We start from the raw sequence: 19290 nt of genomic DNA, 5'->3' as shown, positions 1-19290 counted from the left end.
CATATATGCAAGTAATTCTGACACATCTCCCAATAGGCCATTCTTGTCTTACACACACACACACACACACACAAAATAATCCACTTAACCCTGCTCCTGAATGCTCGGAGTATAAAGTAATGAAAACAAACGTTTCGTGTGCAAATGTCTCTAGTATAATCAGCAGTGGCTATGTTTTATTTGAAATAAATTGAACAAGAAAATATTTTTCAAAACTTCAACATTTGCAATTAATTTAATTATGTATATCCTTTTTGAAAAATTCTAATTTACTTTACATACTCACAACCTTCGGGCCAGGAATGTGAGATTTTGTAATTACCTCAGCAGTCGTTTTTTTTTTTTTTTTTTTGTACAAAACATTACTTACAAATTGCATGCTGCAGTGGAGGTAGCCTTTTTTCATATTTTGTAAAAAGCATTAACATACAGCTGGCCGATGGAGGAGACCATGGGATTTTCTTGCATCAAATGAACATCTAGTACAATAAAGGCCTGTGGTAACAGCACTATTACAGTCATATCTTGCAATAGATTACAGAACAATGCAGACAACTGTGCTGGTATTAATAAAACTTTTGATAAGTATCAAAACTGTATTTTAAATTCCTTTGCAGTTCACTGAAGACTATATAACATATTACATTAAGCAAATTCAAGTTACAAAATAATCTAAAACGCCCATTGTTTTTTTTATAATGGGCATCCATTAGTTGATAACTTATGAAAAGAATAAATAAATGCTTCTTAAAAATTCCTAACCTAATGATTAATGAGAAAGCGATAGCTGTATGGATAATGATGGTGCAGTAGCCAAGAGATGTTTTTATACAGTATTGCATATGAGGCCGTCACTAAAACAACCATCTACCTGCAAATTTTCGGATTTTGAGTTATATATACGTACTTTCGAATTCAGCAACTCTTCTTCTAAATACTAGTGTTTAGAAACTGTAAAAAAAAATATGCTTTTCGTGTTCATAATCTAGGGAGAGAGAGTAACTAGAATGATAAATGCGCAATATATTGTCATTCCAATGTTGACAAACTATTATTGTACTTTTCTCAGATTTCAGTTTTTTGCAGTTCTAGTGTTATTAGAAGTACAGTTTGGATAGATAGATAATATTTATACACATTTGTAAAGAGCAATGTAAACATTGCACAACTTCAATTGCATTTTTCTCTGATTTCTGTTTTGTGCAGATATGTGGTTGTTCGAGTGATAGCCCCATATATAAAGCTACTTCCTAAAGATGTGTCATGAGTTCAAAATACATTTGCAAAAATGATAGTTGAGGATCAATGATCTGTGATAGAAGAATGACATTTGCTGTCAGAATGATTGTAATTGTTACATAATGATTGTAATTATAAGAATTACTTTATTAATGGCATGAAGAGAGAAGACTAGACACAAAACAAGAAACATGATGGCAGGTAACAATGAAACTTGGAAACCTACACTACTGAAGATGAAAATATAGTACTCATGAATTGGAAAAAAATATTCACACTGGGAAATGTAGATACACTGTAAGGGAGGGTTACACTCTTGAGTTCTCAAGACTTACATTCACACAGATAAACATCAGAATCAAAAGCTATCCAAGATGTACAAATTGGGATAAAGTACCAAGGTATACAGTATCTCAAAATTAAAAATAACATTTTACTGTAAGGCACAATATGCAGGTCAACCATAACATATAAAAATACAATTGAAGACCCAACTTATTTCACCAAGAGAATCACCAGAACAGTAACACCACTGTTTATTCACCCCATTACCTTTCTGGCTCATTCTCCAAGATTTATCTTCCTATTTAGATCTTTTCAACTTGGGAAATAAAGACAAGCACTTGGGTTGGGTTAATTTCAAAACTAACTATGATTTCTCCAATCAAATTCAATCCTTCAGTTCATACTACTTTTGCATTTAAACAATGTAGTGACCCTCAATAAGCTATCCAATATAATACAAATTACTTTCAACTTCACATATACATATCCCCTTACATATAATCAGCTCGGTTGCCAACAATTCATCTAATTATACATTTAGAACAAAGCTTTATGGTTCATAAAGCTATATGGCAAACACTTGGTAGTAATACACTTTTCATTACTTAATAAAACACTGCAGTCATAACAATATATGAAAAAAACTGCTGCACAAGATGGTTAAGCCAAAACAGACATTTGGGTTTCTATGATCGCTAACTGCAAAATGACTGGATTTTTATACAAGATATAAGGAGGCTTGCACATGACTTGCAAGATTTATCTTTGACACATGTACACAAAAAAGAAACACGCACACAACTATCACTCAAACCAGTGGGCAACAGAGAAGACAAGATTTACAAGTCGATAATTGAAGAACAATAATTTGTACGGCAAAGGGAAAGGCAATGCAGTTTAGTCTCGGAGACTGGTAGATTTGTGTTGAGCTCACCTCAAGCTTATAAGCCTGGGATCAGGAAGATAACCATGTGTAATGTAGTGAACGTGCTTTTTACAGTACAGTACACAGCATCTATGCTTGCCATTTTAATTATTCTACTTTCACAATACTGTAACTATTTTTTCCCTACAATGATTTCACTATCTGGTTATTCTTTATTCATTTTTCATTTACAATTAGTTTCTTTAAATTTTTCAAGTCTCTAAAACATGGAATACTCTTATTTGCAGTGTTCTCTACAAGCTAAAAGCATACTACTGTGATCCTAGAATGCCACACTTTTTATGTGGACTCTAGATCATTAATAAAAGACTCGGTGGCTTAACTTTCTGAAATTTTCAATTTGCCATTTTGACCCTTTGTTTCTGCCTTTGGTATTTATAATATACCAAAGTAAAGTATTTTGCTTTAAAAATATAATTTTAAGAACTGTCACAGCTCAGGAGATATAGAACAAACTGGTCTTGGAAAAGGCATAGTAAGTGAAAGGTTAGCAGTTTTATTTCCCTTTCCTCCATCTAATCTGGTTTGCTCTTTACACTAAAACTGTGATTAGGTGGTAGTCTTCACAATACATACTGCAGTTATTTTGAATCTATCAATTTTAACCATTCTTGCAAGATGCACATTTTAAATATTTTCACTCTTGTTGTCAGTCTGTGTTGTCACAAAAATTTTTGTGCATAGGGTATATACTACCATTTTTACAATTACGATTTTGTATATAAGACTGTTTTCTGCCATTTAATACAGTTGCAGAAATGACAGATGCTATGGGAAAGTGAAAGGGTAAAGTCAAAACTGTACTAAGCATCAAGTTATCAAGATTGTGGCACAAGGAAGCTTGTAATATACAAAAGGAACTTAAGATTTTGCATTCAAAATAACATGGGAAGAGGACCATGTTGCAGTGGAAGAACAAGCCTTGGAGGAGAGAGAACATTTTTACTTTGAAATACTAGGTTGTGAAGCTGGTATAATAATAATAATAATAATAATAATAATAATAATAATAATAATAATTAATAATATAATAATAATAATAACTAATAATAATATAAAATATAATAATCAATAATACATAATAATAATAATAATAATATAATATAATATAATAAGAATAATTAAAATAAATAATAATTAAGAGAAAACTATCAGGCAAAGATCCTTGGGAACTATGGTATCAGAACAGATAGAGTGATATATGCCAATAGACCAGACATGATGTTAATTGACAAACTCAAGAAGAAAGTATCACTCATGGGACATGGGACACCAGAGTAGATGAGAAAGAAAGGGAAAAAATTGAAAAGTATCAAAACCTGAAAATAGAAATAAGAAGGATATGGGATATGCTAATGGAAATTGTAGGCATAATCATAGGAACACTAAACACAATCCCAAGAACCCTGAAAAGGAACCTAGAAAAACTAGATACTGAAGTAATTCCAGGACTCAGGCAGAAGAGTGTGCCGTTTTTGTAAGAAAAGTGATGGACTCCTAAGGAGGCAGGATGCAACCTGGAACCCCAAACTATAAAAACCACCCTGTCGAATAGGATGACTGTGGTAGAAAAAAAAAATAAAATGCACCTTGGTTAAGATATAAAAATGCAGTGATCAAGAATGAAGGGATAAGATATACCAGACATGTAGGATCAAACACATAGATGAGACAGGATGCAAATACCTGGGAATAATAGAAGAGTATACAAAACACCAAGAAATGAAGGACAGGAAAGAATATCTGCAGAGATTTAAAGTGATCAAGTCAAAACTCAACACTGGAAACAGGAAACATGACGAAAGCCATAAACACATGGGCAATACCAGTAATGAGGTACAGCGCAGTAGTGAAGTTGACGAAGGCTGAATTCGCAGCATAGACCAGAAAACTATGAAACACATAACAATACACAAAGCACTACACCAAAGAGCAAATACAGACAGACTATACATAACATGCAAGGAAGGAAGGAGAGGACTGCTAAGCAGAGGACTGCATCCACATCGAGAGCAGAGCACTGGGCAAATATCTGAAAACCAGTGAAGATGAGTGGCTAAGGAGTGCATGGGAAGAAGGACTAATAAAAGTAGATGAAGACCCAAAAATATACAGACAGGAGAATGAGAGAACAGAGGAATGGCACAACAAACAATTGCACATACAGTACTAGACAGATTAAACAACTGGCCAATGATGAAACATAGCAATGGCTACAGAGGGGAGAACTCCAGAAGGAAACAGAAGGAACCTGTGCAAGAAACATCAGCTAGCTTGCAGTAAGTGGTATACTCATACACACCAGAGGGGGTAATAGAAAACGATCAGGCAAAGATCCTCTAGGATATGGTATCAGAACAAATAGGGTGAAACATGCCAATAGACCAAACATGATGTTGATTGACAAAATAAAGAAGAAATCATCACTCACTGAAGTTGCAATACCATGGGACAGAGCAGATGAGAAAGAAAGAAAAAACGGACTGATATCTAAGACCAGAAAATAGAATAAGGATATGGGTTATGCCAGTGGACATTGTAACCATAATCATAGGAACACTAGGGAAAATAACAGGATCCCTGAAAAGGAATCTAGAAAAGCTAGATGCCATAATAGCTCCTGGACTCATGCAGAAGTGTGTGCTACTAGGAACAGCATACATAGTACGAAAAGTGATGGATTCCTAAGGAGGCAGGATGCAACCTGGAATCTCACAGTATAAAAACCAACCAGTCGAATAGGATGATTATGACAAAAAAACAACAACAACAACAACAACAACTTCTATAAAAGAGCAACAGCCTTGAATCAGTTGAAAACAAACAGCAAATTGGTGAGAAAATGTATGAGTGACAAAAAATATATGATTGTGTGTGTAGGACCTGCACTACTCTATGCAACAGACATCAGAGCACATGCATAAAAAATGTGGAGATTTTGAATTTCTGACCACAAAATATAGATTCATAGCTAGTGCATTTCGAGGAACACATTACAAAGAATGTGTACCAGATAGTAGTATCCCAGGGATATCCAGAGACTTGAAAATATAAATACTGAAAGTTTACTTATGTAATGAAAAAGGGAGAAAAACCCTCTGCACACTATTACAATGTTACTTTTCTCTTTGATACTCCTCTGTAGAAGTCTTATTTACAATTTATGGCAGAGCCTATTACCTGCAGGACTTTAAAAAAAATTAGTCATCAAAAAGAGAGAAAAATTGTAAATATCTATTTATTTAACTTTGGGCCATTAGTTCATTTTTTATTTCTAATTACATACTTTAATTTTTAAAAATTAATTTTAATTTATTTTTACTTAATTGTTCATATATAGTTAAGAAACTAGTTATGAAGGGACCAAGATTTTGCACAAATAAAGATTAATTTCTTACATGCTATGATACATCTAACAATATACAATAAAATTATTTTGAGATACCGAAGAAAATCAGCACTTAATGCATACCTGGATCGCCATTATTAAAATCCTAAGCAGCTGCATACCTTTCATACAACAATTGACTGTGAATAAAGTTTGGAATGCTTCCCTAAATAATGAATACAAAAATGTATATATCAATTATGAAGAGTGAACCTATTCTACAACAATTTTTACTAAGACTAGATGCTACATTAATACTTAACTTGCTTATCAAAGCAATGATTACAATAAGGCATGGCAAGAAAACAGATTTCACTAAAACCTACCACTACAGTTACCTATCTTACTCTAAGAAAAACTGAGTGCCAAGCACTACAAAAACTAGAATAAAATGCTATATCAACAGTCATTTGATGACTACTCTTTTTGCAAGAAAATTAGACATTGTGGCTCCAATATGAAAATTATCCTACAACACTAATTTTGACTTATTAATGATGATCGACATGAGCTACAGTATGTTACTACTGATACAGAAATCAAATCAATCTACATCCCCAAAAACAGATACCTCTGCTTCTTTTTTTAAATTTTTGACGAAGGTTTTTGGAAATATTTAGTGTTACTGAAAGTACAGGGTGCACAAAACAGAAGTGTGTTACACTAAAGGGCTTGTGTAGTTTACAATAAAATGTACAACCAAATAAAACAACTGCTTACTGTATTGTTAGAAAGTCTTCCAGACAAATATATGTCCAAAATAGAATTTTGTTTTGTATTTCAACGAAGCAACCATAGCTATGGTTTAAGGAATCGTCAACATTTTCTAAAAGGAAGAATTTCAGCAAACAGTGACGAAACAGCACAATATAACTGGCTTAGATAAAACAAGAACATGACAATACAAATAATTACCAAACTCCTAACCCATAAAACCACAACCTAACTAACTAATGAAGTTAAATTAAGAACTACTATTGCATACATACTACTTTGTCTATCCAAGAACAATGTAATCTATGGTCCCATGCTAGAGAAGAATATGAAGAACATACTCACGTCAACACACAGTTTTCTTAATTCAAACTAGCCAAGTCATGTCAATTTGGTGAAAATTTCTTATTATGATCAAACAAATTTTAGTACAAAATTTAGTACTTTACACCTTCATTTCAATAACCTAATAGCGAGTGCTACAACATTCATAGCACTATTTAAAACAGAGTACAAATTTGAGTTCCCTGCTAGTCCTCCAAATAAAATTAACAGGGGCGTCCGGATAGCCTACATATGGTGGGAAAAAAAAAAATGCAATATTTCCTCTCGTACCACAAATTATAATTATTACAATGAACCTCCTGTATTCATGGACTCATGCATTCGCGGATTGCTATTTGGAACATGTACCCCCATTATTCGCAGGAAATTTGCATATTCGCAGTATTTTTCTAAGACAAATATCCACAAATTCCTGGTTTTTTTTTTTATTTCATAAAATGCACTTCTTGTGAAAACTATAAAAAAATCAGGTATAAACATTTTCAGTCGGTTTTTCTTGAGTTTTAACAAACAAAATAGTCACTTTTAAGCATCCCCTGCAAATATGGGGGAACACTGTATTACATTTGTAATAACAAACAAAATGTGTACAGTGGCAACTGTTAAGGCTCCATGACTTGACAAAGAGGATAAAACAGGGAAAACATCTCATCAACACACTACAAAAGAAAGTTGCTGGTAAGAAGTCTCAGAAGAACCCTAATATCGCAGATATTGGTGCTATCAGTGAGGGAACGAGGGAGAAGGCTGCAATGGAGGAAGAAGTGCCTGCTTTGGCTGATAGTGTGGCCGAGGCTATAGCCTCATCTGACCCCACCCCTAATCGTGGTACATCCACTCCCAGGAATCTTATTTCTGTAAGTACCTCATTGTTGGAAAGTGAGGAAAGCAGTAATAACAGTGAAAATATAGATGAAGAGGAATATAATCAACTTGTTCTCATATGTAGAAAACGATTGCAATAAATTCATGGAAAACAGATGCCTGGCTGTAAAAGTAATAAGGATTATGAAATTCAATTTATAAATAAAGGTTTTGAAACAAAAGCAAAAAGATGTTGCCACAAATAATGCCTGAAAGCAACATCGTTTCCATAGGAATGCTCACTAAATGAAGTAATAAAAGAAAATGGTTCACCATATATTCAGAAAAAATGCTGCCTTGATTCACCATTCAATTTTGGAAGATTATGGATTTGCGGGAATAAAATGTCTTCAAGCAGCAATGGGAATCAAATCAATGGGAAATTATAAGCTCAAGAGGTACTAGAAGTATATTTATAGAAAACTGGTTTAACATTATGAGGAAAAGCAGGAAGTCACAATGAAAAGCAGGAAGTCATATATGACAAAATAATGAGATATTACACAGAGCTGAATATGCATCCGCATGAAAATGGAATCTTTAATATCGACGTGTCGCACAATGGCACGTGAATGACGAGATGTCATGTGTCAAATGTTGGAATGGGAGTCATTGTTGAAGTATACACAAACAGGATATGTTATACTTTCAAGTCCTCATTGAGTTTTGAAATACTTGTACATGCAAACCCTGAAAAACAAGCAAATAACAGAAGAGGACTACAATGTTTGGACAACTTTGCATGATCATGAATGCAAAATAAATTATAAAGGAACTTCAGCAGGAATGGAGGCTGAAGGAGCTATAAGAATTTTTTTCACCCTCTGAAAATCTTGGATTTAGAGAAGTCACATTTGTGGGAGATGGAGATTCGAGTGTGTACAATATATACTTCCATCTTCGAGTGTGTACAATACTATCATATCTATGAACAATGGTGCAGGTCCTTATGAAACTATAAATGTCACCAAAATTGAATGTATAAAACCATGTAGGCAAATGAATGCCCAACAGATTAAAAACTTCAGATGATGAAAGAGAAGTGACCATAACCATGATGCAAAAGGAGAAGGATAAGTGCACTTGGCAGTAAAAACAGGTTATTTGATATGAACACTTCATTGAAGACATCAGACATCATACTTTATCAAAGCCAATCTAAATAACATCGGCAAAACATGGATTGTTATGAATAAAGAAATTATGGGTTGCAATGGAGTGAAAATGCAAGATAAGCAAAGGAACTAGATTTGAACCAAACTGAAGAAATTCCTAGTAAAGAAGAAAGAACTGAAAAATCAAAAGAATACAAAGCAGGAGCATTTCAGAATAAAACCTGGCCACAGTGAGTAGCTTGGGCAACTATGAAACCTCTCATAAGGAGATAATACTCTGCTACAGGAATGGGCGGGGGGGCAGGAGCCTGAAGACGAAAGATATTGAGCAAAGGGATCTTCATTCATGATTAAATTATAATAAACAACATATTTTTTATTTTTAATACACAAAAAGAAATAAGCAAAAATAACTAAGTTATTAACATTGTCTTTGGATAAAAAGAAAAAAAAAAACCTAATGCCTGTATCTCAAAAATATGCTTATTAACTTTCAAATTCTATCTCCTCCCTCAGTTTTAGCTATTGCATTGAAAATTGGTACTATATAACTTGGGGAGACATAGAACAACCAAATCAGGCCCCTTTTTATTCTCCTATTTTTTATTAATTTTTTTCCTTATTTTGCAGAATTTTTTACATCCAAAATGAAAAAATTCCACACACAAAAAAGTACTTTTAGAAAAAAAAATCCATTTCATTTACGGTCTATATATGGTAGTCATCCCAGGTTTTGATATCAATTATCAAGGGAAGAGGTAGAATTTGAAAAAAAAACTTATTTTCAGGATAAATCACACTGGAGTCACAAAACCGAAGGTCAGCGGCAAAAATGATATGGGGTTTGGTGATGTCCTAATTTACCTCTTTAAGTTGTATGAATGTCAGAGTCATGTCATTAAAAAAACGCATTGGCCGGACGCCCCCTTGAAAATAATGTCATTCACACCATCATTCATGCAAATTTCGAGTTCTATTATGTCATACATATTTTAATACAATCACAGGACACTACATTCCCCTTTTCTCAAATTCATTGGTATTTTGAAGTAATAACATCACCTATAAATATTTCATTAACATACATAGATTTGTGATAATATATATATATACACAAAAATAACCATAAAAATTAGCTAAAACTGTTGATAACCTCATTTTTTCACAAAAATAAAGTCATTTGCCAGCCAATTAACATGCGTTACCTCTGAATGAACATAATACCCAAGATCAGTCATGTACTCCTGAATTGCTGCTTTCCCTTCATGGTCATGGATGAACTCAACTGACAAAGTCTGGAAGTAAACAATGGACAGTTGGCAAAGTAGTATAGAGTAGATATACAGTATGGTACAAGCACACTCAACCTTCTACTAGTATAATTTTACTACCAGTGAATCAATGAATATTACAAAGTCACCACAACACTAAATTACACAACCATGCATGATGATAGCAAAATTTCTAAGACTGTGAAGCCTAATGAAAAGTTCTATAGAAAGTCCTTCCCATATAAGAATACTATACAAGTATCAATACTAAATTTACATATTCTTTTTACAGTCTTGTGCCATGAAGGAAATGCTTAAGTAAAATTTGAGTAGCAGAACAACACATCAAACTCTGAACAAATATAAAATTATTTTCAATATAAAAATCCTTACTTCACCACAGCCTATTTGTGTAATGCATGTCACAATCCCAAACTTAAAATTTGCGATCACATATGCCAATGTCCCCCTACGTACTCTAGCAGCGATAGAGCTAGGGGCAGGGAGGTGAGCACTCTTTTGGGTTAAAAGTCATGGGTTGTATACAGGTAAACCCTCGTATTCATATTCTCACAATTCGCGGCTCACCTATTTGCGGGTTTTTAAGAGTTGATCAATAAATTATTCACGAAACTATTGGCAATTTTCGGACTTTTCCATCATTAATATTCACCAATTAGTGCATTTTGATGTTATTTTCAAGACTAAATACATTTTTATGATACAAAAATTATTAATTTTTTCAAATAGTATTAATTTTGATCAATACTGTATTATGTTTAATAAGATTAAATATTAAATAATAAAAACAACCTCTCTCTCTCTCTCCGAGATTTTTTTGTATGATAAACACATGATTTGCTAATTTTTAAATATTAATAGTAATGTAAACAGCAATAATATCAATTCATTAAAGAAAATACTCTAGGGAATTAGTAGTAAGATGTTAGTTTAGAAATTAATAAATTATTTAAAAATGAAGGAAACCCTGATCTTTTGTTGAGAGACAAAGAGAGAGAGAGGGAGGACAGGCCTGTCAGGATGTCAAGAAACCTCAAAGCAAGGGTGGGATGGTCAGTGTTGCCAATTTAGGGGGTACTAGTGTCGCCAAAGGATTTATTGAAAAATCTCTCTCTCTCTCGAAAAGATAAGTACTATTGCTAATTTGAGTCTCTTTAGCAAACTGGTATCAACACATATGTACAGTGTGTGTGTGTCCATAGTCTTTTAAAAATGGAAGACAAAAATCAAACATAAATTTTGTTGTCGTCAGTAGCTAGTTAAGAGATATACATAACATTCCTGGGAGATTATCTCTCTCTCTCTCTCTCTCTCTCTCTCTCTCTCTCTCTCTCTCTCTCTCTCTCTCTCTCTCTCTCTCTCTCAGCAAAAGATATGTCATAGTTGTAACTCTCTCTCTTTGTTTTGGATGGAAGGGTTAGATGTGTATATTCTTTTAAAAGGCACTAATGTTTCAGATGACTTTGAAATACTAATAATATAATTTCAAAGATTAATACAATATATAGGATAGTAATTTAAGGTATATTTAGTGTAGATGTTAAATATTTATGGTATACATTTGGTATTTGAACTTTCAAGATAGGCAGTTATAATCGTTTTTAGAGGGGGTTATAAGCATTCGCGGATTTTAACTATTCGCAGGGGGTTTGTACACATCCCCCAAATATAGCGGGTCACTGTATTGGAAAAAATTTAATTTTAAAAAATCTATAGTCTATTTATTTACAATGAACCTATCACTTAATACAGCCTTTAGTGCAACTTTGTCTGGAGGCATGCTAACCTGCTGAGTCACAGAAAAAACCCTCCTGTTCACTCTATGAAACAAAAGTCTCTCTTAGGTAATAGCAAAAAGCATTCCCTACTCACAAGCATAAGTGAGCATACAAGTCTGAGGACGCCAGTAGTAGTATGTAGATTGGGGACAGATCTGATATTCCCTTCCTTCAAGGAGTTATTCAGGTGAAATGCGACAGAGCTTAGTCTTGACTTCCCAATGCAATTTGTGGAAGTGTCTTCTGGAATCAACCAGGAATAACCCGGAGAATTCATCGAATGTCACGATCTTGTAGTCACTACCTAACTTACAAAAGAGATACATTCTGGACAACCTTTCACATCTTGAATTGTTTGTAACTTGGTTTTTAATATGTAGTGTATAATTTTTGTTGAAAAATTATCAAAACTTATGCAGATGTTAAACATTGAAAAATGTCACTGAAAGATGTCATGTTTACATTCCCGAGTTAACTGTAATTTTTAAATCATGCAGTATAGTAAAGAACTACTTTAAATGTAAGAAAGGTAAATCAAATAAAATAAAACTTATATTCACGCAACATTCAAAATCGGTATTTCTTCCATTGAGTTGTAAGGATGACATTTGGGCGAATGTTCAGCCTTCCATTGCAAAAATCTATATATCCCTATGTCCTCTCTTTTCTTCCAGGAACTAAAATGTATGTAGGGCATTTTATGCCTTTTCTTTTGATGTATATATGTCAGAAATCCATTCCCTCTATAAAATATTATTCATGCATTTTTGTCTGTGAAGAAACACATTCACAGCGGGGGCCCTGTCCCTTTTCGTTTATGTTTGTTCGTGCATGCATGATGGACACTACGCTTCTGTCCGCATGTCACCTTATGTACAGCCTCATTTGCAGAAAAAAATTAGTTCGCTCGCTCTCCTCGTCTTACTCAGTCCTCACAATTGGTGACCCAGGAGTAGGTGACCCAAGCAGTTTTGGCTTTGCCATTAAGGGACTAATTACTGCCGCTCACCTTCAGAGAACCTTACAGTTTGGCCTGCCATTCACGACTTCTTGTCGACTGTAGGCATGAGACTGACAAGACGATGCAGAGTTCAGCGCATTCACTCAACTCCTCTGTGTCTGCCTTGACCACATGATCCACGAGACGATCCTTCTTCGTGCTCAAGTCCTCCTCGATGCCCATGCCTCGCCCCAGACGACCGCACCGTCTGAGCCCCACCACGTCAAGCTGCTGCCCCTCTGCAGCAAGGACATTGCAACATGGCTGCAACGGGCAGAAATACAGTTTCGGATCCACAGCATCACCCAGGACAGCTCCAAGGCAGACCTCATCGCCAGGACCCTCTCAGCGGATGCCTTCAAATACCTCGCCCCATGGATTGTAGCCAGGCCGGGGAGCTGCCCTATGAAGGCCTGAAGAGGGAGCTCATTCAGGTTTTCTCCCTCCCAGTTCCCCAGTGAGCTGCCCAAATTTTTGACCTGGTCAACCCCATGACCACCTCGGGTCCCAGGCTGGCCTGGCACAAGCTCCAGGACCTGGTCCTCCTGCCACAAGTGGACCATGGAGATGGAAAGTCTGGTGCAGCGGGCTTTCGTGCCGTTTACCACCACCCAAGCTACAAATACTCCCCCGAGTTGTGACGACCAGAGAGTAAGACAGGTAGCTGGGTACTGATAGTGCCACTAGTCATCGAGGCTGCCCAAGGAAAGCAGTCGATCCCCCTAGGGCCCACTACTAGGGGTGGCATCCTGCTTTCCTGCCCTCAAGACAACGAGGACACGCAAGATGCCCCTCAACCGAGGGAATCACGAATCCTGGGGCTCTTTCAGCTCCCTCTAAGATTCTGTTAATCATCCAATGATTCTACGTAATCATTGTCTTTGGGTGGGGGGGAGTATTTGTAAGGATGACATTCGGGTGAATGTTCGCCCTTCCATTGTAAAAATCTATATATCCATATGTTCTCTCTTTTCTTCCAGGAACTAAAATGTAGAGCATTTTATGCCCTTCCTTTTGATGTATGTATATCAGGAATCCGTTCCCTCTATGTAAAATTATTCATGTATTTTTGTCTGTGAAGAAACACATTCACAGCGGGGGCCGACCCTTTTTGTTTATGTTTGTTCGTGCGTGCATGACGAACAATACGCTTCTGTCCGCACACCCTCTTATGTACAGCCTCATTTACCAAACAAAATTAGTTCGCTTGCTCCCCTCATCTTACTCAGTCCTCACCAAGTTGAGAACTTGCGACAGAATTTTGCGGGAGCAGCATGTGATATTGGAAGTTAATAAGTAAACAATGCACACCACCACCTATTGACAAAAATGCATACTAATCATTTCCTATGGGGAGAGGAAATAAAGAAAATGGGAATGCATCTAAGAAAGTGTTAAATTGTGAAGATAAAAATAAGTAGGATTATTTAAGATGTATGAAAGAGTTCTCTTGATTGTAAGAAGAGTACATAGTAGTTATTCACAAAAATACTCAGTATAATCAGGAATAGGTTCTTTGTTCTTGTGCAGCAAAAAGTCTTACTAGGCAGACTAGACATGCAGAGCAAAATTTGAACTCAGGGGTAGCAAAGGAGAGTGCTCCAAACACAATTTTAACTTGCCACCCTGTCTGTATCTCTGAAAGTTTGTAACATGGTTCATAAGTAGTGTGGTGACTGTACATAAAAAGAATTGTTACCTACCCCATAGCATCTCAGAAGCAAACCTTCTCAGAAGCAAAACCTTCTCAGATGAATCAAGCGTTTCCATCTCAATACAAAACAAACAGACAAACACGGATGCAATACAGTCCCACACAAAAAAAGGCACAAATAAAACCAGAATGCCAAGGTGTTGATAAGGCAGAAGTGCGTAATAAACCAGTTTCTATGTGAGACAGGGCAGCACATATCTTGCGAGGAATACAGTTAAGAGATGACTGGCACATCACGTGGCATGATGGGGGAAGAGAGGTCAGACTCCACTTACTCTCTTACCCCATTGACTAACACCCATCTGTCACCAACCCTTGTTCTCTTTTTAACCGTATCCAGCTGGCACTTAGACTGGGTTTGTACTGTGTATGAAAAAATGCCCATGGCAAAGGCTGTATCACTTTGTCTTTGCAGTTTTTACATTGAAAAAAAGCAAGTCAAAGTAACAAATACATAATGTGCATAGTAATGCACTAAATTTCAAAAATACAATAAAAAATTGGAAAAATTAATTAGTACATGGCTCTGGTAGGGAAACCTCCAAAAGAAAATATAGGCAATCACTGGTTATCAGCAGGGGTTCCATTCAGACTGCTTGATAAGCAAAAAGTTTTTTTTTTTTCCGCAGATAAAAAGTTAATGGCGCCTCTGTTAGGAATGTATTGGCGCCAATACTCTAATATTGCCACCGATAACTGGAAACTGGCGAATTTCGCCACCAAAAATTGGTGATTTTTGGCAATTTTCAGAGCTAGAACATCACCATAAAATCGGATCGCCGATAACCAAGGACTGCCTGTACATAGGGAACTTAACGTAACAAGAAGCGAGGCTCATTGTTATTATTAAGTAGTTTAACCAGACTGCAAAGCTAATTCATTTACTATCTCAAGGCTGGTTGACAGGATTTTACTATAGTAACGAAAAATTTGGGTTCAAGTTATTAAATATCAGCTTAAAAAATTAAAGTTGGGTTATTTGAAAATTATGGCAAATTTCATAACATTTAACAGATTTTCCATAGCTTAAACTTTCATCATCAATTATGAAACACTTGTGGATCCAGAGGATGAATCACGGAGAGCTACTTCCTTCTTAGTGGCAGACAAAACTTATGATTCTGGTATCATTAGAAGAAAATAATGGCATATATATGATTAATGGGGTTGTGATATAAAAATAAAAAAAAATATTTTGAACCAACTCTTAAAAGGTTAAGGGTTTAGCAATATTCAGTATTCTGTGGCCAAGTGAGAATATTTAGCAAGCCAGAATGGGAAGTGACATCTGTGGTGAATGTATTTAAAAAACTGTACTAATCAACACAATCTAATAAGACACTGCCCTCTGGAGTACAAAGCCTTCTTACCTTTATGTCAACTTTGTCCCAAGGAATAGTCTTCAGGATGCTAAATTCTGCACCTTCAACATCGAGACTGAAGTAATCAACAGTTGTCACATTAAGTGCAACCAAGTATGAATATAATGGAAAGCACTGCATCTCTATGATGGCACCAAGCTCAGAGCCACCAGATGGATTATCCTGTTTCCCAACTATATGGCCTTGGTTCTCTTGCTGCTCAAACATTACCTAACAAGGTATAAATCAGAAAAAATCACATGGTGAGACACTTTTAACATTGTATTCTGCCCCCTGAAAAATAGTGTAAAGGAAAAACAAAGTGAACAACACTCAACAATTATGTCCAAGTACTATTCTGGAAAATTAAATAAAATGATAAACCCTAAAATCTTTAATTTTTGTTACCAATATTGAATTATCAAAGACTCATCAAGGCAAAGTCAACACTATATCTAAAAGAGAGAGAGAGAGAGAGAGAGAGAGAGAGAGAGAGAGATACCCATTCTGTAACATAACTTAACCATTCGATACTTAACATTATAGTACAATACAATTACTTTACTTACTGAACTTGGATATGAAGTAGGAGATAAACATGCTGGCGATATGTAAGCCTTTCTATGCTTATATATCAACTCCTGATAATTTTTTGGATCTGCTTCAATCAATAATCCTTGCCAATCTCGCTGTCTTTCAAAAAACAATGTATTGGATCGAACCTCTCCATCAAGAGCACCACACTCTATGTAGAACCCTTTTTTCTGTAAAGTTTTGTTACTTAGCCTTTTTTGAAATCAGATGAAAATCAGGATAGTACTGATATATTTGCTAGGTAGTATTACCTATTTCATGAAAAACTTATTCATTATAGGATATAGTAATAAATCTACACCACTGACCCAAAGTTCTCAGCTATTCCAAAAGAAGAAAATATTATAACAATGCTAGAATAACAATCAACACCTTACATGATTTTTGCACATAATGGAATCAATCAAATCAACTATGCTGCACCTGATCAAGTATTTACCATGCGCTGTGACTAGAGTTAAGAAGACCACAAATATTGCATTGTCATTAATTAAAGCATTAGGACTAAGGAAAAAGTTTTCACTGTGTATGTGTTCACTGGCAATACGTACATATGAAAATTCACAACACTTTATCAATAAAACAATTCACGCAAAAATTTGGTATATATGAGCACCACAGTAATCTTTCCAAATACTCATCTAGCTGCTTACTAGCCTACATTTCAAAGAAAATCCTGCTTTAGCAACACTAAAATGGTTCGGACTAGAACATCCTACACTAAGCCAAATTTTAGTGACATATTGCAATCTGATAAAATTTTAAAATCTTATGAAATTTTTACCCCAATGAATTTCTGACATATAAAGAAATCTCCACCACTAATAAGCAATAGTACATGAATGAACATAAAAAATTTTGATAAACAATGGATTTACAAAGAAGATAAATCATAATTCACAAAACTGCATTAAAACAAAAATAAGGAAGTTTTATTTTGAAGTTTCAAATTACCTTACCAGTCTCAATTTTCTGCTAGAATAGAGAACCACAAACTCCATTCCACACCAGGCATGCACAGGATTTTTTTCAGCACTAAAAAAGGGAACACCTACTCACATTTTCTTCAACCTTCTGTGTTAAGAAACTTTATTTCAATTAAATATGACAATGAAAACTACCACAATCCTTGTTTATAACAGGCCCAAAAATGTCTTAGCAAAATGTCCAACTAAAATACAGACAAGAATGAGGGAGAGCATTATCTTTTGAGATTGAGACAGCATCCATTCTGCACTGTTAAATCTAACCTGTGAGGGAACAGAGCTCAGAGGATGGAAATCCCTGGAACCTTTGAGGCAAGGGTTGCTTGGATTCCACATAGAAAATTGGCTAGCAAAACTGAAAGAGAACTCAAGTACCAAGACAATAATAATATAAGCAACCCATCTGGGAATATAGAGGTTGCCAATAATTCCTCTGCCAACAGACACCAAGAGCATCTCTCTTGCAGCGCTGACTAGATTAATACACTGAAGCAGGCTGAGGTACAGTCTTGGCTAGTGAGGAAGTTCCATGAGATGGCTGCAGAGGTAAGATTTAATCATCACTTATGCCATATCATTTGGGTTGCTTGTCATACTTACTCCCTCCAAATTTGTTACTTAAAGCAATCAAAAGATACAAGTATGAAGAACAGGATTCCATTGTAGTAGTGTATAAGAAATTAGTTTGTGTGAATGAATGTTTGATTTCTTTTATATATTATTTTGTTATTAGATTGATTAGGTTAGGGATTTTTTAAAACTAATTTTTATGATTAAATCTTTTAATTTATTAGTATTTGTATTGTTCTTAGGGGTGAGGGATTGTTGATTAATATTGGTCTTTTCTGATTTTTCATTGCAGTATTTGTATTAAATGGGAATGAGTGAGAGCGGAGGCTCCCCTTCACCTACGCTCCACAGTAGAAGCTGACAGACCATTTTGCCAGTTGGTTGTGGTCCTTTTTTGACCTGAGCCCCACAGTGAAGTGAAAATGTGCTGGCTAAATTGACGGCCTACAAAGTTCGTGGCTGATGAATTAAGGAACAAGATTCAGAAATTGAAAAAAGGACAACCATTGGCTCTCTGCAGATGGAGCTGCTGACGAGGAAAATTGAAAGTTTATGCAGTATCATTGCAGTACAGGCGGCCCTCAGTTAGCGGCAGGGGTTCCGTTCCTGGCCGCCGACGCTAAGTGATTTTCAACGCTAAGTGACTTTAAAGCCTACGGCCGCCGCACACCTTCTTTCGAAATTCTAGACCAGTTAACAGCGCCCTAGACCAGTCAAACGGGGCCTTAATCCCATGATGGCGCAATAAGTAAAATTATATTTATGCAGTATAGATCTATAGAATTTACTGTACAGTACATTATAGTATTATAAATACTGTAAAGTGAAAACAGCTTAGCTTTAATCCTTTGGGTGTCCAGATTATGTAAAGATATAAGGTTTTATACAGTGTACAGGTAGCTGTAGTGTTCAAGTTACGATATTTCGTCTTACGATAATCCGATTTTATGAGAGACCAAATTACAATAGCCTAACTTTATCCCATCTTCTAGTTACATAAGTTCAAAAACAGCAAAAGAGAATGATGAAAGTATGGTTTTAACGTTATACTCGTTGCATAAATGTGTACAGCCATGAACAACCGAGCGTGAAACGACTT

General features: G+C 35.4%; 1 protein-coding gene across 6 annotated transcripts in view; it reads right to left on the bottom strand.

Moving 5' to 3' along the window:
• Positions 1 to 3599: 3599 nt before the first annotated feature.
• Positions 3600 to 19290, bottom strand: part of LOC135205652 (protein Star-like) — a 69253-nt gene continuing 53562 nt past the window's right edge. For all 6 annotated transcript variants that reach the window (XM_064236482.1, XM_064236480.1, XM_064236478.1 and 3 more), the window contains exons 4-6: positions 16611 to 16805; positions 16051 to 16272; positions 3600 to 10191 (exon numbers count right to left, since the gene is read on the bottom strand). In XM_064236482.1, the coding sequence (XP_064092552.1) occupies positions 10051 to 10191; positions 16051 to 16272; positions 16611 to 16805 (558 nt within the window). In that variant the 3' untranslated portion in view covers positions 3600 to 10050. The remainder of the gene's footprint in view (positions 10192 to 16050; positions 16273 to 16610; positions 16806 to 19290) is intronic.

Source organism: Macrobrachium nipponense, chromosome 24 (assembly GCF_015104395.2).
Source record: "Macrobrachium nipponense isolate FS-2020 chromosome 24, ASM1510439v2, whole genome shotgun sequence".
NCBI classification, from domain to species: Eukaryota; Metazoa; Arthropoda; class Malacostraca; order Decapoda; family Palaemonidae; genus Macrobrachium; species Macrobrachium nipponense.
The sequence above is the reverse complement of the archived record's forward strand: the minus strand, read 5'-3'. Positions and strand labels throughout refer to the sequence as shown.